Source organism: Borostomias antarcticus (genome assembly GCF_949987555.1).
Source record: "Borostomias antarcticus genome assembly, chromosome: 1".
In the NCBI taxonomy this organism is placed as follows: Eukaryota; Metazoa; Chordata; class Actinopteri; order Stomiiformes; family Stomiidae; genus Borostomias; species Borostomias antarcticus.
In genome coordinates, this window is record NC_140234.1 from 27,882,374 (window position 1) to 27,896,316 (window position 13,943).

General features: G+C 50.6%; 1 protein-coding gene across 6 annotated transcripts in view; it reads left to right on the top strand.

Moving 5' to 3' along the window:
• Positions 1-520: 520 nt before the first annotated feature.
• The window catches only part of nova2 (NOVA alternative splicing regulator 2), a gene marked incomplete at its 5' end in the record, with an annotated part of 33,649 nt that continues 20,226 nt past the window's right edge, over positions 521-13,943 (top strand). For 2 of the 6 annotated variants that reach the window (XM_084438645.1, XM_084438649.1), the window contains 2 exons: positions 521-677; positions 11,723-11,866. In XM_084438645.1, coding sequence (XP_084294771.1) covers positions 521-677; positions 11,723-11,866 — 301 coding nt within the window. Of the gene's footprint in view, positions 682-2,657; positions 2,733-11,642; positions 11,948-13,943 lie in introns of all 6 variants that reach the window. The other 4 variants (XM_084438647.1, XM_084438646.1, XM_084438648.1 and 1 more) reach the window with 4 other exon arrangements.

Sequence of the window (13,943 nt, forward strand, 5' to 3'; positions counted from 1 at the left end):
CTTTCCGTGCCCTCAATTTACTTCACCTCTTTATCATTCGATATTTTTTTGTTATTTTTTATTTTGTTGATAATTCACTAGCCGCAAAACAGAGAGGAGCGCCATCGTTCTGCATTGCTTGATATGAATACGCACGTTTAGGCTACGTTGCGGCGGAATGAAATAGCTTACATAGCAAGAGATTGATGGGAGATTGAACCACTCTCAATTGCACGTTTAGTATTTCTGGAACGGGACAAAATCCATCGGTTTATTGGATTTGTGCTGAGCTAACTCCACAACATCATCATCTCTGCCGCTGAAGCATCGTCGCTCGTGTGAATAAGCAGCCCGGACTCTGCGCACCTCGCTATTCTCCGAAGGCAGCAAGGATAAACGCGCAAGAGATTATATATCGCAACTAGGCTATAGCCGCATTTTACAATTCCTATTCGCTTCGCCTATTCAAAGACACCTTCAAAAGGCTGCGTTACGCAAAGGAATAAACGTAAATACAGATAATCCAGACCCATCTGTGAAAATGATGGCCGGCGGAGCAGTACAGCAAAACGGGATTTTCTCGAATCCCCACCATCATAATCAACAGCCACACATGGAGTCGGATCCTCCAGATTCACGCAAACGACCGCTTGAGACCCCAACCGAAGCTAGCAGCACTAAGCGCACAAACACGGGAGGTAAGTTGCCTAGGCGAAGGGGATGCGATAGATCATTGCCGGTGTGTGAATTTAGTTTATCCGCGGTCCTGCACCGGCCGCTGGGGTAGCTAGTCTCCGAGAAAGCGACAGGATGGCAGGTTGATTATCCCAACACACCACATGCCTCAACACAATTGTTTATGATATTATGTTGATTTTAGGCCTCAACTGACGTATAATAGGCCTACCACACATTATAGTAGGCTATTTTTACCATCTCACATTAGCCTAACAAGAAAAACGGCCAGTCTTTTTTGTTAATGGTTAAGAGACAATGAGGGATGAACGAGGTCGCCGATTTGGAGGGAAGTCCGTTAGGTCTCATTCACACAAACGTTTTGATATCATCAGATACTATTTCCCGACTAGAAGATTGGCTCAGTTTGCCGCATTCTACGTCGATCAAATAATAGGCTATCATAATAAAATATCACAACCGAGCAGTCAAAATGTAAACAACTGCTAATCCCGGCTCTTGTGTGATTCCGGACTATCTTTCCCATCTCCCATCTCTGGATGACCTTGCATGCTAATCTCTCTCATAGCGTCCCCCCCCGCGTCTCTATTACGGAGTAGAATAAACAGCCACACTCACATTCTGTACACTAGGCTACTCAGTGTAAACCTTAGGCCTGGTTAGCATGGAGGGCAATGCATGACCGCTCCATTGCAACATCGCGATCTGTTATTGTAGCATCCGTGCCTGTGGCGATCTGTTATAGTTCAAGAAAAGCTTACGCCGACACAGGATTGTACAATCGTGATGTTTATTCTTCACTGGTTGGATCTGACAGGATATTTCACCATGGTAATATAATCACCATTTGGTTTTTGTTTACATGCCGTCACGTGCCAAGCATCTCCATCTATCCCATCAGTATCTTTCTGGTAGTCATACTCATGGACCTTACATACAATGAATGGATTATTATCAACATATATTCATACGTATTATACAGTTCATATTGTAGAGGTGTGCTCAGAATAATTGTATAGACTGCGGAATTTTTACTTAAACAACAATATAATATTGTAAATCTTTTATTTCTCCAAAATGCATTAAGACAATTGACTGTTGTCAAGGAAATGAAGTGAGACAGCCTAGTTAAAAGGCATTGATCCTCAGAGCACTAAAGGCTCATATCTAAAAACCATGTTGTACCCTGGGGAGTCATTACCCCCCCCCCCCCCCCCCCACACACACACACACACACATACACACATACAAACACACGCACGTCCGATCCATTTGGCCAAATTAAATGTCTGTGAACACAACAGCAACCTCAGACACATTTCCTCAGCTCAGCTGCACACACACACTCTGGGCCCAGACGAACCACTCGAGGGACAGTTACAAAACAAGATGGCAGCCACAACTGTTTATTTATGTGAAACAATGAGTTACTTCCCTGAATGATTAGAGAGCGGAGACAGGGTCCTGGAATCAGGGAAGAGTTTGTGTTTTTGGCCTCAGTGATACTCTCAGCCTGTCAGAACAAAAATGCAAACAAAACCAACCAAGATCTTCATGCACTTCGGTTCTAATGTTGTTATCTGAGTTGTTGACATTATATAATGGCAGATTAACAGATTATTGTCTAAATTACTCTATTCACTAAATATCCCTTTAAGCAATTGTATGATTCTAAATGGTCGATGTCTTGTAGCTAAGTAGCAGCCTGTCAGATGACAGTATTCTTAATGTCTTGCCTACAACAGCCTTTCTTTGCAGGTCTTTGTGGTCAGACAGCACAGAATGCTTGAGCCATCTGGATTCTAGAGCCCAGGATCTAGTTTGGCTAGTGACTTTACTATCTCATAATCTCTCTATGATAAAGGTAGTTAGCTAGTAACGGGATAAGGGGGTAGCTAACTAGAGCAATCTATCTGTGCTAGCAGTAATAACAACGCTAGTTTGCCACACATACACACATTCTGTGCTTCCTCTTCCTGTAGTGCCCTACCTGCAGCCCCTATTTGAAACTGAAGGCATTCTATTCGCTCACCAAGAATCACACTCTGACGCACATGGTAAGAGCCACACTTTGATTCTGTTCTTTCTACTTCTACTTTTCACTTAAATGGACTACAATACAAGATGGATGTCAAAATGGAAACAATAAGATCCTACTTCCTGTTTGTAAAAGGAAGAGTCGAGCCAAATCAGAGGAATGTACCTTTTAACAAACATTAAATGTTTACTTGTCTGAAATGTGAAATCATTTTGATTAGATTGCTTAGGCCCTTTAATTAGGCAATAACAAATTCCAAATCTTTAATCATCAACACTGAGTATTCACAGTGTAACATCATCATTCTGATGTGAGGTATGCCTCTGAGATGATGGTTAAATTGTATGTAATCAAACCCATAACATCCATTTTCATGCCTTTATATTAATTCAACGTTTATTTTGTCATGATATCCAAAGCTTGCATTGGAATTGAAATGACTGTTAAGATCCATATCTATCATACATATCAGATCTGTTGGATAATATGCTTTATGACTGTTTGTGTTTTCATCTTGTTATTAACGTGATATTTATTCCTTTGTGCATGGACATGAAACACGGAGCAAATGGGAGTATGATGATGATAATTACTATATATGAGGAATATTTAGAAATGTATTATAGAATGATTGTTTTCTGTACCTGTCTGCATGTCTACTGTACACATATCAGGGATAGGCTTTCATCAGGGGAGCCATGGGACCCCATAACCTTGTGGTTTATGGGCACGGGGTCATAACCCTATAGCCTTGTGCTTTATGGGCACGAGGTCATAACCCTATAGCCTTGTGCTTTATGGGCACGGGGTCACAACCCTATAGCCTTGTGCTTTAGGGGCACAGGGTCACAACCCTATAGCCTTGTGCTTTATGGGCACGGGGTCACAACCCTATAGCCTTGTGTTTATGGGCACGGGGTCATAACCCTATAGCCTTGTGTTTATGGGCACGGGGTCACAACCCTATAGCCTTGTGTTTATGGGCACGGGGTCATAACCCTATAGCCTTGTGTTTATGGGCACGGGGTCATAACCCTATAGCCTTGTGCTTTATGGGCACGGGGTCATAACCCTATAGCCTTGTGCTATATGGGCACAGGGTCATAACCCTATAGCCTTGTGCTTTATGGGCACGGGGTCATAACCCTATAGCCTTGTGCTTTATGGGCACAGGGTCATAACCCTATAGCCTTGTGCTTTATGGGCACAGGGTCATAACCCTATAGCCTTGTGCTTTAGGGGCACGGGGTCACAACCCTATAGCCTTGTGCTTTGTGCTTTTTCTCTCCCTCTCTCTCTCTCCATCTCTCCCTCTCTCCCTCTCCATCTCTCTCTCTCTCCATCTCTCTCCCTCTCTCTCCCTCTCTCTCTCTCGCTCCATCTCTCTCTCCCTCTCTCTCTCCATCTCTCTCTCTCCATCTCTCTCTCCCTCTCTCTCTCTCATCTCTTCATCTCTCTCTCTCTCCCTCTCTCTCTCTCCATCTCTCTCTCATTAAATATACCCATGGGACATATGGAGAAAGGTACTCAGTCACCATACCTCACTTCCTTTCAGCCCTTCCCTCCATCATCATCTCTCTCTCTCCCTCCTTCCCTCTCTCTCTCTCCCTCCTTCCCTCTCTCTCTCTCCTTCCCTCCCTCTCTCTCTCCCTCCTTCCCTCTCTCTCTCTCCCTCCTTCCCTCTCTCTCTCTCCCTCCTTCCCTCCCTCTCTCCATCCCTCTCCCCCTTTCTCTTCCTCCCTCCCTCCCTCCCTCTCTCCATCCCCCCCTCTCTCTCCATCTCTCTCCCTCCATCATCACCTCTCTCTCTCCCTCCCTCTCTCCACCCCCCCTTTCTCTCCATCTCTCTCCCTCCATCATCAACTCTCTCTCTCCCTTCCTCTCTATCTCCATGCCTCTCCCCCCCTCTCTCTCTCTCGCTCTCTCTCTCATGTCTCATGCCCATGGAGCACACAGAGTTAGGTGCTGGGGCGCAGCTCTCTGCTCTGATGAGAGTGAGTGGGGGCCAGCTGTTCGCCCCCCAGTGAGGATATGCAAAGTGGTCATTTAGCAAATGGATGCATTGGCTCCAGAGACCAGAGTGGTTTTATAGTGGACGTTGGGGAGAAGGCGTCAGGGTGCCCTTGATGCCAGGTGATGTGAGTGAGAGGGGCTGGGAATCAGCAGGACGGAGTGGTGTGTGTGTGTGTGTGTGTGTGTGTGAGATGAAGATGACCAAGTGATGAGGGGGAGAGGGTGCGATAACCACACACACATAAATGCAAAACACACACACACATAAACACACACACATAATAACACACACACACACATTCGTGCGCACACCGACACACACCCCTCCCTCCGTGCTTGGCAGATACCGCACATCCATTCCCTCCCAGCCCACGGGACCAACGGGTCTTGGATGTTATCGATCGATGTGGCGAGCGTTTTCCACCGCTACCCCCGGCAAAGCTGAGCACCTCTCGCGCATACCTAAGAGGCTCCCCTTCCCCCCGCCCCGCCCGGCCCGGCCGGCCGATTGATCGAAACAAATGCCCGATGCTGGGGACGGAAAATGTGTCGCGCTTAGAAACGCACGGACGGAAAATAGAGCGTGGAAATACAGAGGTGGCGCTCGTTTTAACTCGGTTCGTCATGATTGGAGGTGGAGCGTCGGTGAACAAAGAATGAATATTAGCTTTGCCCCCCCCCCCACCCCCGTCCTCGCTGTGCCCCCCCTCCTCCTCCCAGCATGCTCAGCGCGCCGCCTCGCCATGTTCTCCTGCCGCTCTCCGTGTTCCGGCGGGGCGTATCTAGGCAGCGCGTTTCTAGGCTGCGCCATGTCTTTCTGCTCAGCTGTGCCAAATCCCCGCTCTCCTTCCGGCGGCACAACAGCTCCCTCCTCCTCCCTCCCTCCCTCCCTCCCTCCCTCCCTCCCTCCCTCCCTCCCTCCCTCCCTCCCTCCCTCCCTCCCTCCCTCCCTCCCTCCCTCCCTCACCCCGCCCCCACCCCGCCTGCCACCTCCCCATCAACTGCTCGCCACCGTTGACTGCGCACCGTAACCGCGGCGGCGACCGCCGATCGACGCTCCGCCTTTGACGCTCCGCCTTTGACAGAGCGCCACCGCAACGTCGCTGGCTTCCCTCCATCCTTCTCCTCCTCCCCTCTCTCTCTCTGTCTCTTTCTCCCTTTGTCTCTCTCTCTTTCTATCGCTTTCTCCCTCCTCTCTCTTTTACTCTGTTTTTTCTAAAGCACTGCGTCAAAAAAAAAAAATCCCATTTACAGGGCGGGGGTGAGTGAGAGGGGCGGGGATACTCCGGAAAACCGCGGCGTCCTATTGGAGGAGCGAGGCGTCAGTCTCCGCCAGCCCGCTGCCGATTGAAGGAGGGAGAGGCAGTGTGATGAATATGGATGTCGGAGGGCGGTGAAAAGAGCGTTGCGGAGGGGGAGTCTCTGGAAACGGCCCCCCCGCTCAACGAACAATGCAGGCTGCCTTTCACACCCCTTCAACCCCTTCCTCGCCTCTGGAGACTGCTGCTTCCGTCTGCGGGCGTTAGCGTAGCCGGGTTAGCCGTGGTGGGCTAGGCTAGGCTAGGCTAGGCTAAAAGAGACGCAGAGAGGACGGGGGACATTTTGGTCGGGAGGCTGTTCACTGGCTAAACATGAACACAAGACATCCCTCCTTCCGCGAAGGAGCGTGTCAATCAATCAAAACTTGGATAGACAGTGAATGTATTTTCTTTAAAAAAAATAAATCAATAAGTAATAAAAAAAAGTGTGGGCACAGTGGCAGTGAAAGTATAGCAGCTTAGAGCTGTCTGTCTGTCTGTCTACCAGGAGCTACGTTCCTTCCTTCAGATGACCTCTGGTGACCTTGATCTCTCTTCTCCTGTCCCGTCCTCTCCTCTCCAGACCAAACCAAGCGTGACCCCCTCTCCCAGTCTCTCTACAGGCCGTAGTATCTCTTTATGACCGTCCCGAGCCCCCTGTAAAGGGCTGAGGACAGGTGGTGGTCCCGGCACTCTTCACTTGGCTTCAACTCTTCACAAAAGCCACGGGGAGGCTGGGGGTGCAAGACAAAGCCTTCGTCCCCCCACACAGACTCGCCCAGCTTAAGGGAGACAAATATTTTCCAGCACCCCCAGCGCTGGAGCCCAAAGCCTCCCCAGCCCCCCACCCCCACCCCCCAGGCCCCGGACACTAGATCCTCGGATTTGAGCCCTCAATCCCCCGAGCTGAGGCTGCCTATTCTGGGCTGTCGGGCTCCAGGGAGCCCCTAGCAACAGATTGCTGTGTTTACTCAGTCTTTATCATGTCAGATGCCTGTTCATTATTTATTGCAGACAGCGCGTACACACATACATACATACAGACTGATAAGTCTAAGACACACACACACATACACACACATGCGCACGCACATGCGCAAACCCAAACACGTCTGAAAAGCAGGTTAAAGGTCACTGACCAGAAGCCAATCCTGATTGGGGTAAGACAATGCGAGAACTATTCTGACCTAGCTGGCAGTCTTGTATGGGGAGTGGTTAGTTGGAACCACTTCTCTGACATCATCACACGCACACACACACGTACACACACACACACACACACACACACACACACACACACACACACACACACACACACACACACACACACACAGCTACTTGGTTTTCCTGTCAAGTCTTTCTTGCTGACAACTAAAAGACAGGAAGTTGGAGTGTTTCCTGCAGGAGAGGGCGGCTCTGATTGGCCGATCCCCGTTTGTGTTGTGGGAAGGGAAACAAAACAAAGACTCTTGTCTCGGCAACCAGGAACCACAGCTTCGTCGTCGAGACCCTGTGTGTGGATCACACACACACATGCACACACACACACACACACACACACACACACACACACACACACACACACACACACCCACACACACACACACACACACACCAACCCGTCCACTCAATCACACTGAAACCCTCCCCCCAAACGTGGGAGACTATCTGTGTAAATCTGAATAAGACGTGACCTCATCGTCAAAGGGGCTGTCTTGGCTGTGGCCTGACTATGATAGCGAAGTTGTCCCACAGCGGCTGTGATAGAGGCCATAGTGCAGAACAGAAAAGAAAGGTTTGCATCTTTGCATTGAGATTGATGGTGGAAACTCAAAGCTAAAGGTCCCAGACTAGACTAGCGGAGCAGCTGTGCTCAGTCATCTTGCTTGATTAGTCGGGTCTGAGTGCGTGGCTGATTGTCTGACTGCCAGCGAGGTCATGTGACCCGGACAGGCCTGTATTAGGAGAGCTAACGGAGACAATTAAGAACATGTTTCTGTGTGGATCTGGTCCTTGTGACTCACACTTTCAGAGGTGTTTACGAGTGTTGACAAAGTGTTGTTATTAAGTGGACGTAGAAATGTGTGTGTTTGTGTGTGTGTTTGTGTGTGTCTGTGAGGATGTGTTAACGATGTGTTTATGCACTCTTAATCCTGGTGTGTTTTTGTGTGGATGCATGTTAGTGTGTGTGTGTGTGTGTGTGTGTGTGTGCGTGCGTGTGTTTGTGTATGTGCAGTATGTGTGTGTGTGTGTGGGATGTTATTTATCAATTTCCTTTCTTATTAACCGAGCCTGGTTAAAATTAGACGTCCCAGTATAAAGCAGGTCAGTCTTGGTTTCACAGGGAATCTGGGTCACTGACGAACGCAAAGAACATAACAGCTACTGAAAAAGAGAGGAGGAGAGAGAGGAGAGGAGAGTAAGAGAGAGGGGGAGGAGAGGAGAGTAGGAGAGAGGAGGAGGGAGAGGAGTGGAGAGGAAGAGAGAGGGGGAGGAGAGGAGAGTAGGGGAGAGGAGGATGGAGATGAGAGGAGGAGGAGGAGAAAGGAGAGGAGAGTAGGGGAGAGGAGGAGAGAGAGGAGGAAACGAGAGGAGATGAGCAGGACAGGAGAGGAACAGTGGAGAGGAGAAGAGTGGAGAGGAAGAGAGAGGCGAAGGAGAGGAGAGTAGGGGAGAAGAGGAGGGAGATGAGCGGAGGAGGAGGAGAGAGGAGAGTAGGGGAGAGGAGAAGGGAGATGAGAGGAGGAGGAGAGAGGAAAGGAGAGTAGGGGAGAGGAGGAGGGAGATGAGAGGAGGAGAGAGACGAAGGAGATTAGAGTAGGGGAGAGGAGGAGGGAGATGAGCAGAGGAGAGGAGCAGGACAGTGGAACACAGCGGGCCCAAAGCGTACATAATTCTGTGAGGAGAACCACAGCGGAAAAGAGCGAGGCGGATAATGACTGTCTGAGAGTCACACCTCAGTGAGGCGAGGCCGGTCCCTCACACCTCTGTTGGAGGCGCTGCTGTGTGTTTGGACCCAACCTCCATCTGAATCATCAGGGCCTAATAATAGCGGCGGTGTAGTCTCCGTCCTCAGAGGGGAAACTCACAGAAGGCTCACCCTTTAGTCTCCGGGGGAGGGGGAGACATCACCCCACCACCGCGGTTCTGTAGGCCGAGTTGCTGTCCGCCTCGACATCCCAGATGGGGGGAGGATAATGGGGTGATGACCTCTGACCTCTGCTTGTTTCATCTGGATCGCTGGTCCAGTGAGGTGACCGGGTCGTGTGTGTGTGAGAGAGAGAGAGAGACCCAGCACTCCGGCTGGTTAGGATACGGATTATAATCCTGTCTGAATCTGCTGCTTTGGGGGAGGCGACCTGGATTAAATATGATGGATTATTAGCCCAGCGACCTCACGAATCAGACAGTCGGATACACTCTGCCACGTTAAAGGGACATTGCACTCTACACGCCCAGATCCTTCCAGAGCCCAGAGGTGATCAAATGTCATTCGGAACTCTGAAGTCCCATGTCATTGGTTGCGTAGATCCTTCTAATTAGCCTCAACTATTAATTAATGAAACGGTTCTGGAACTAGATCTACATTAGTCCACCGGGGAGCAGTATATCAGAGCTGGCGCTGTTTTCTCGTAGTTTACAATGGGTAATGAGCTCTAGGGGGCGCTATAGAGACGAGAGCTGTGCTCCAAGCGCTTTTTAGCGCTATAGCACCATGAGCTCTTGGCTTTTTTTTTCAGTTGAAAAAAGTTGAACTTTTTGGGCTAGAGCGCAGGCTGTAAAACCCTAACCCTGAAAGACGACGAGAACAGTCAGTTTTTGGCAAAACCGCAGAGACGGCGAACGTTAGCACTAGCGAACATTAGCACTAGCGAACATTAGCTAGCTATCATAACTTGGCTAGTTAATCTGCAGTCTGCAGAAACACGACACACGTTGCTAACGTAGGTGTAAAACGTCGGTAGCCTAGCCAACTCTAAACCCCAGCTCTAGTGCGCTCCAAGAAGCTCTAAGCTTGGCGCTGTTCAGCTACATACAGCTCACCGGTGGACACACGCCTTTAGGCACGGCTTATACCAGCATCCACCACAGATGAGGACAGAGGGAATTTAACTTAAACCACGTTAAGTGGAGGACAATTTAGGTGTGAATACAGGTGCGGTTTTGGAGTGCGATGTTCCTTTAAAGAGCCGGGGGAGTGTCTTATCTGACCTGGATACACGCAGGTAGAGATCGCCATGGAAACAAGGACACCTCTGCTCCAGAACGGCAGTTGTGTTTGTGTGAAGCGCTACGTTCTCTCCTGCTCCCCAAACCCCCTCTCCTCTCCTACCACCTCCCTCTCTCCTGCTCCCCAAACCCCCTCTCCTCTCCTACCCCCTCCCTCTCTCCTGCTCCCCAAATCCCCTCTCCTCTCCTACCACCTCCCTCTCTCCTGCTCCCCAAATCCCCTCTCCTACCCCCTCCCTCTCTCCTGCTCCCCAAACCCCCTCTCCTCTCCTACCCCCTCCCTCTCTCCTGCTCCCCAAACCCCCTCTCCTCTCCTCTCCTACCCCCTCCCTCTCTCCTGCTCCCCAAATCCCCTCTCCTACCCCCTCCCTCTCTCCTGCTCCCCAAACCCCCTCTCCTACCCCCTCCCTCTCTCCTGCTCCCCAAACCCCCTCTCCTCTCCTACCCCCTCCCTCTCTCCTGCTCCCCAAATCCCCTCTCCTACCCCCTCCCTCTCTCCTGCTCCGCAAACCCCCTCCCACCACCTCCATCTCTCCTGCTCCCCTCTCTCCTGCTCCCCAACCCCCCCCTCCCACCACCTCCATCTCTCCTGCTCCTCCCCGCCGGCCTGGGAAGACACGCCTCCACGCTGGAGGTGTCTGATTTTCCAGTCGCATGTCTGCAGCAGGCTCCTCCCAGTCCTGTCCAGGCTCCTCCCAGTCCTGTCCAGACTCCTCCCAGTCCTGTCTAGGCTCCTCCCAGTCCTGTCTAGGCTCCTCCCAGTCCTGTCCAGGCTCCACCCAGTCCTGTCCAGGCTCCTCCCAGTCCTGTCTAGGCTCCTCCCAGTCCTGTCCAGGCTCCACCCAGTCCTGTCCAGGCTCCTCCCAGTCCTGTCTAGGCTCCTCCCAGTCCTGTCCAGGCTCCTCCCAGTCCTGTCTCTGGAGGATAGGACAGAAGAAGCAGTTTAGAGAAGGAGACGGAGACATCCACAGATGGACTGTGAGCACGGAAACGGAGAAAGGAAGCCAGCCGATAGTCAGCGACCCAGAGCGGCGTCGTAGCCTACCGCGGGAAAGCCACGGCATGCTTGCCTGTGACCTACCGCCGTGAATCACATAAATGTGATGAGATATAATAACGCATTCGGTCCTGCCAGGCGTCTGAGAGAGAGCAGAGTCGACTGTGAGATGCTCAAATTAGATCGCACCAATTTATGAAGCCACTTAGTGCTGCGAAGGCCCATTCAGATGCATCATCGAGTCTCGGTGATGGAGATACTTGTTAATGAATAGGAGTCATAATAGGATGATTTAATTAAACAATTTCACTTTCTTTACTTAAAAGGTTTTGTCGGGGAAGAGATGAGTTGAAATAGCCTCTAAAACATTTTTACAGATTGATCCCTGTAGTGTGCATAGCTCTAGGCTTCACTTCCTGCTCCTCACTACCTACTTCCTGACTCCCTCTGCTTCCTGTTTCCTGTGTGCAGAGGAAGGAGAGTACTTCCTGAAGGTGCTGATCCCCAGCTATGCGGCGGGCTCCATCATCGGGAAGGGCGGCCAGACCATCGTCCAGCTGCAGAAGGAGACCGGCGCCACCATCAAGCTGTCCAAATCCAAAGACTTCTACCCAGGTAAGAGTGTCGCCTGGCTCACTGCCGGGACATCGCTAGCTACCCTGGGGTACCAGCATCTGCGGCGACTGGTGAACGAGGGTTTGAGTATAACGGAGGTGGTTTGGATACCACGCTGGTATGATAAGTTTGCTCGCCTATAACCCAAAGACATTTGCTGGCACTTGGGAGCGTTGAACTACTGTACATGCCTTGGCTTTAGGTTATCAGTTTAGGACACGTAGTAGGTGCCCTGGGTTCGAATCCCTGTCGGTGAGATCAAATCAGCGTAGCAGTGACAGATAGAATGTGTGTGTGTGTGTGTGTGTGTGTTTCACCAGGGACCAGACAGAGAGCTGTGTCTGGGATAGAACTCCTCAGGGAGACACACACACAGGCTCAGCTTACACAAGCAGTAACACACACACACACACACACACACACACACACCGAGAGACGGATTTGCCTTTGCTATATGATTAAAAGGGTTTAGAGGCCTGGGGTTGTCCAAAGTTCCCTGAAATGTTATTTTTTCATGTGTGTTTGATAGGTAACATTTGAGATTTGTGTGTGTCCTCTCTCAGTGAGTCGGCTTTTTGGTTGATTAGATTGTGTTTGTGATGTAAGCTCAATGGAGCACAGTCTGTAGCATCTCAACGAGATATAATAATAAGAACTCATGAAAGCAGCTCAGTCTGTAGGCATGTTGTTTCTGCTCTCTCAGGAGAGTTGTGGAGCTTGTGTGTGTATATATGTAGGAGAGTGTGTGTGTATATATGTAGGAGATTGTGTGTGTGTATATCTAGGAGATTGTGTGTGTATATATGTAGGAGAGTGTGTATATATGTAGGAGAGTGTGTGTATATATGTAGGAGAGTGTGTGTGTATATATGTAGGAGAGTGTGTGTATAAATGTAGGAGATTGTGTGTGTATATATGTAGGAGATTGTGTGTGTATATGTAGGAGAGTGGTGTGTGTATATATGTAGGAGAGTGTGTGTGTATATATGTAGGAGAGTGTGTGTATATATGTATGAGAGTGTGTGTGTATATATGTAGGAGAGTGTGTGTGTATATATGTACTGTAGGAGATTGTGTTTGTGATGTAAGCCCAGGATGCAACTGACTTCTCAGATAGAAACAGTTCGTAGGCATGTTGTCTCTCTATTCTCTCCGGAGAGTTTTGGAGCACGCTGTGTTTGTCTACGGATTCCTGCTCGTCATGTGATGATTTACCATCAGCCTCGCCAGGCGTCGTGAGGCGTTAAGGTTCTGATGTTGCGTTCTTTGCTTGCTGGTTCTGTTGTTGCGTTCTCCGCTTGCTGGTTCTGCAGACAAGCTGCCCTTGTTGTAACCTCTACCCCGCCCCCCCCCCCCCTCCCCCCCCCCCCCCCGAACGCCACAGCAGATGCAAGGTGCAAGACTTCCCTTCTCCGACACACACGCACGCGCACCCGATGCTGAGAACGGCCTTGTTGAGATACGAGAGTGAAAAGCAGCAGAGAGGGAGGAAGGGGGGGGGGGGGCGGGGGTGAGGGTGGGGGGGGGGGGTGAAAGAAGGCTAAAGAAAGAGGAAGGCTGTAAGGACCCCTTTCACTCTTCCTGGAGGGGTGAGGAGACAGAGGTGGGGGAGGGTTTGGGGGAGGGGGCGGGGAGAGAGGGGGGGGGGGGGTCCTTCCTCTTCGCTGAAGGGGGCATCTGTATGCAAATGAGTAGCAGTTCTTCCTGGGTGAGAAAATCAATAGGCCCACCTGCTACGGTGTCCCGTCTGGGAGCGTGCGTGCGTGCGTGCGTGTGTGTGTGTGTGTGGGCGGGGGGGTGGGGGGGGGGGCAGAAGGAATGGATGTGCTAGCCCTGCCTCCTCCACCCTTCCATCCCTCCTCAGAGGAGCACACCCCTCCCTCCTTCCCCTCCTCCCCCATCCATCCATCCCTCCATCCATCCATCCATCCATCCATCCATCCATCCATCCATCCATCCATCTATCCAGGGAATAGTGCTGCACCAGCGTTTGACTCCCCACCCATTACAGCAGTATCAGCAGTATCAGCACTATCAGGCCGTTCATTACGACCACAGCCAAGATTGATTAGACGCT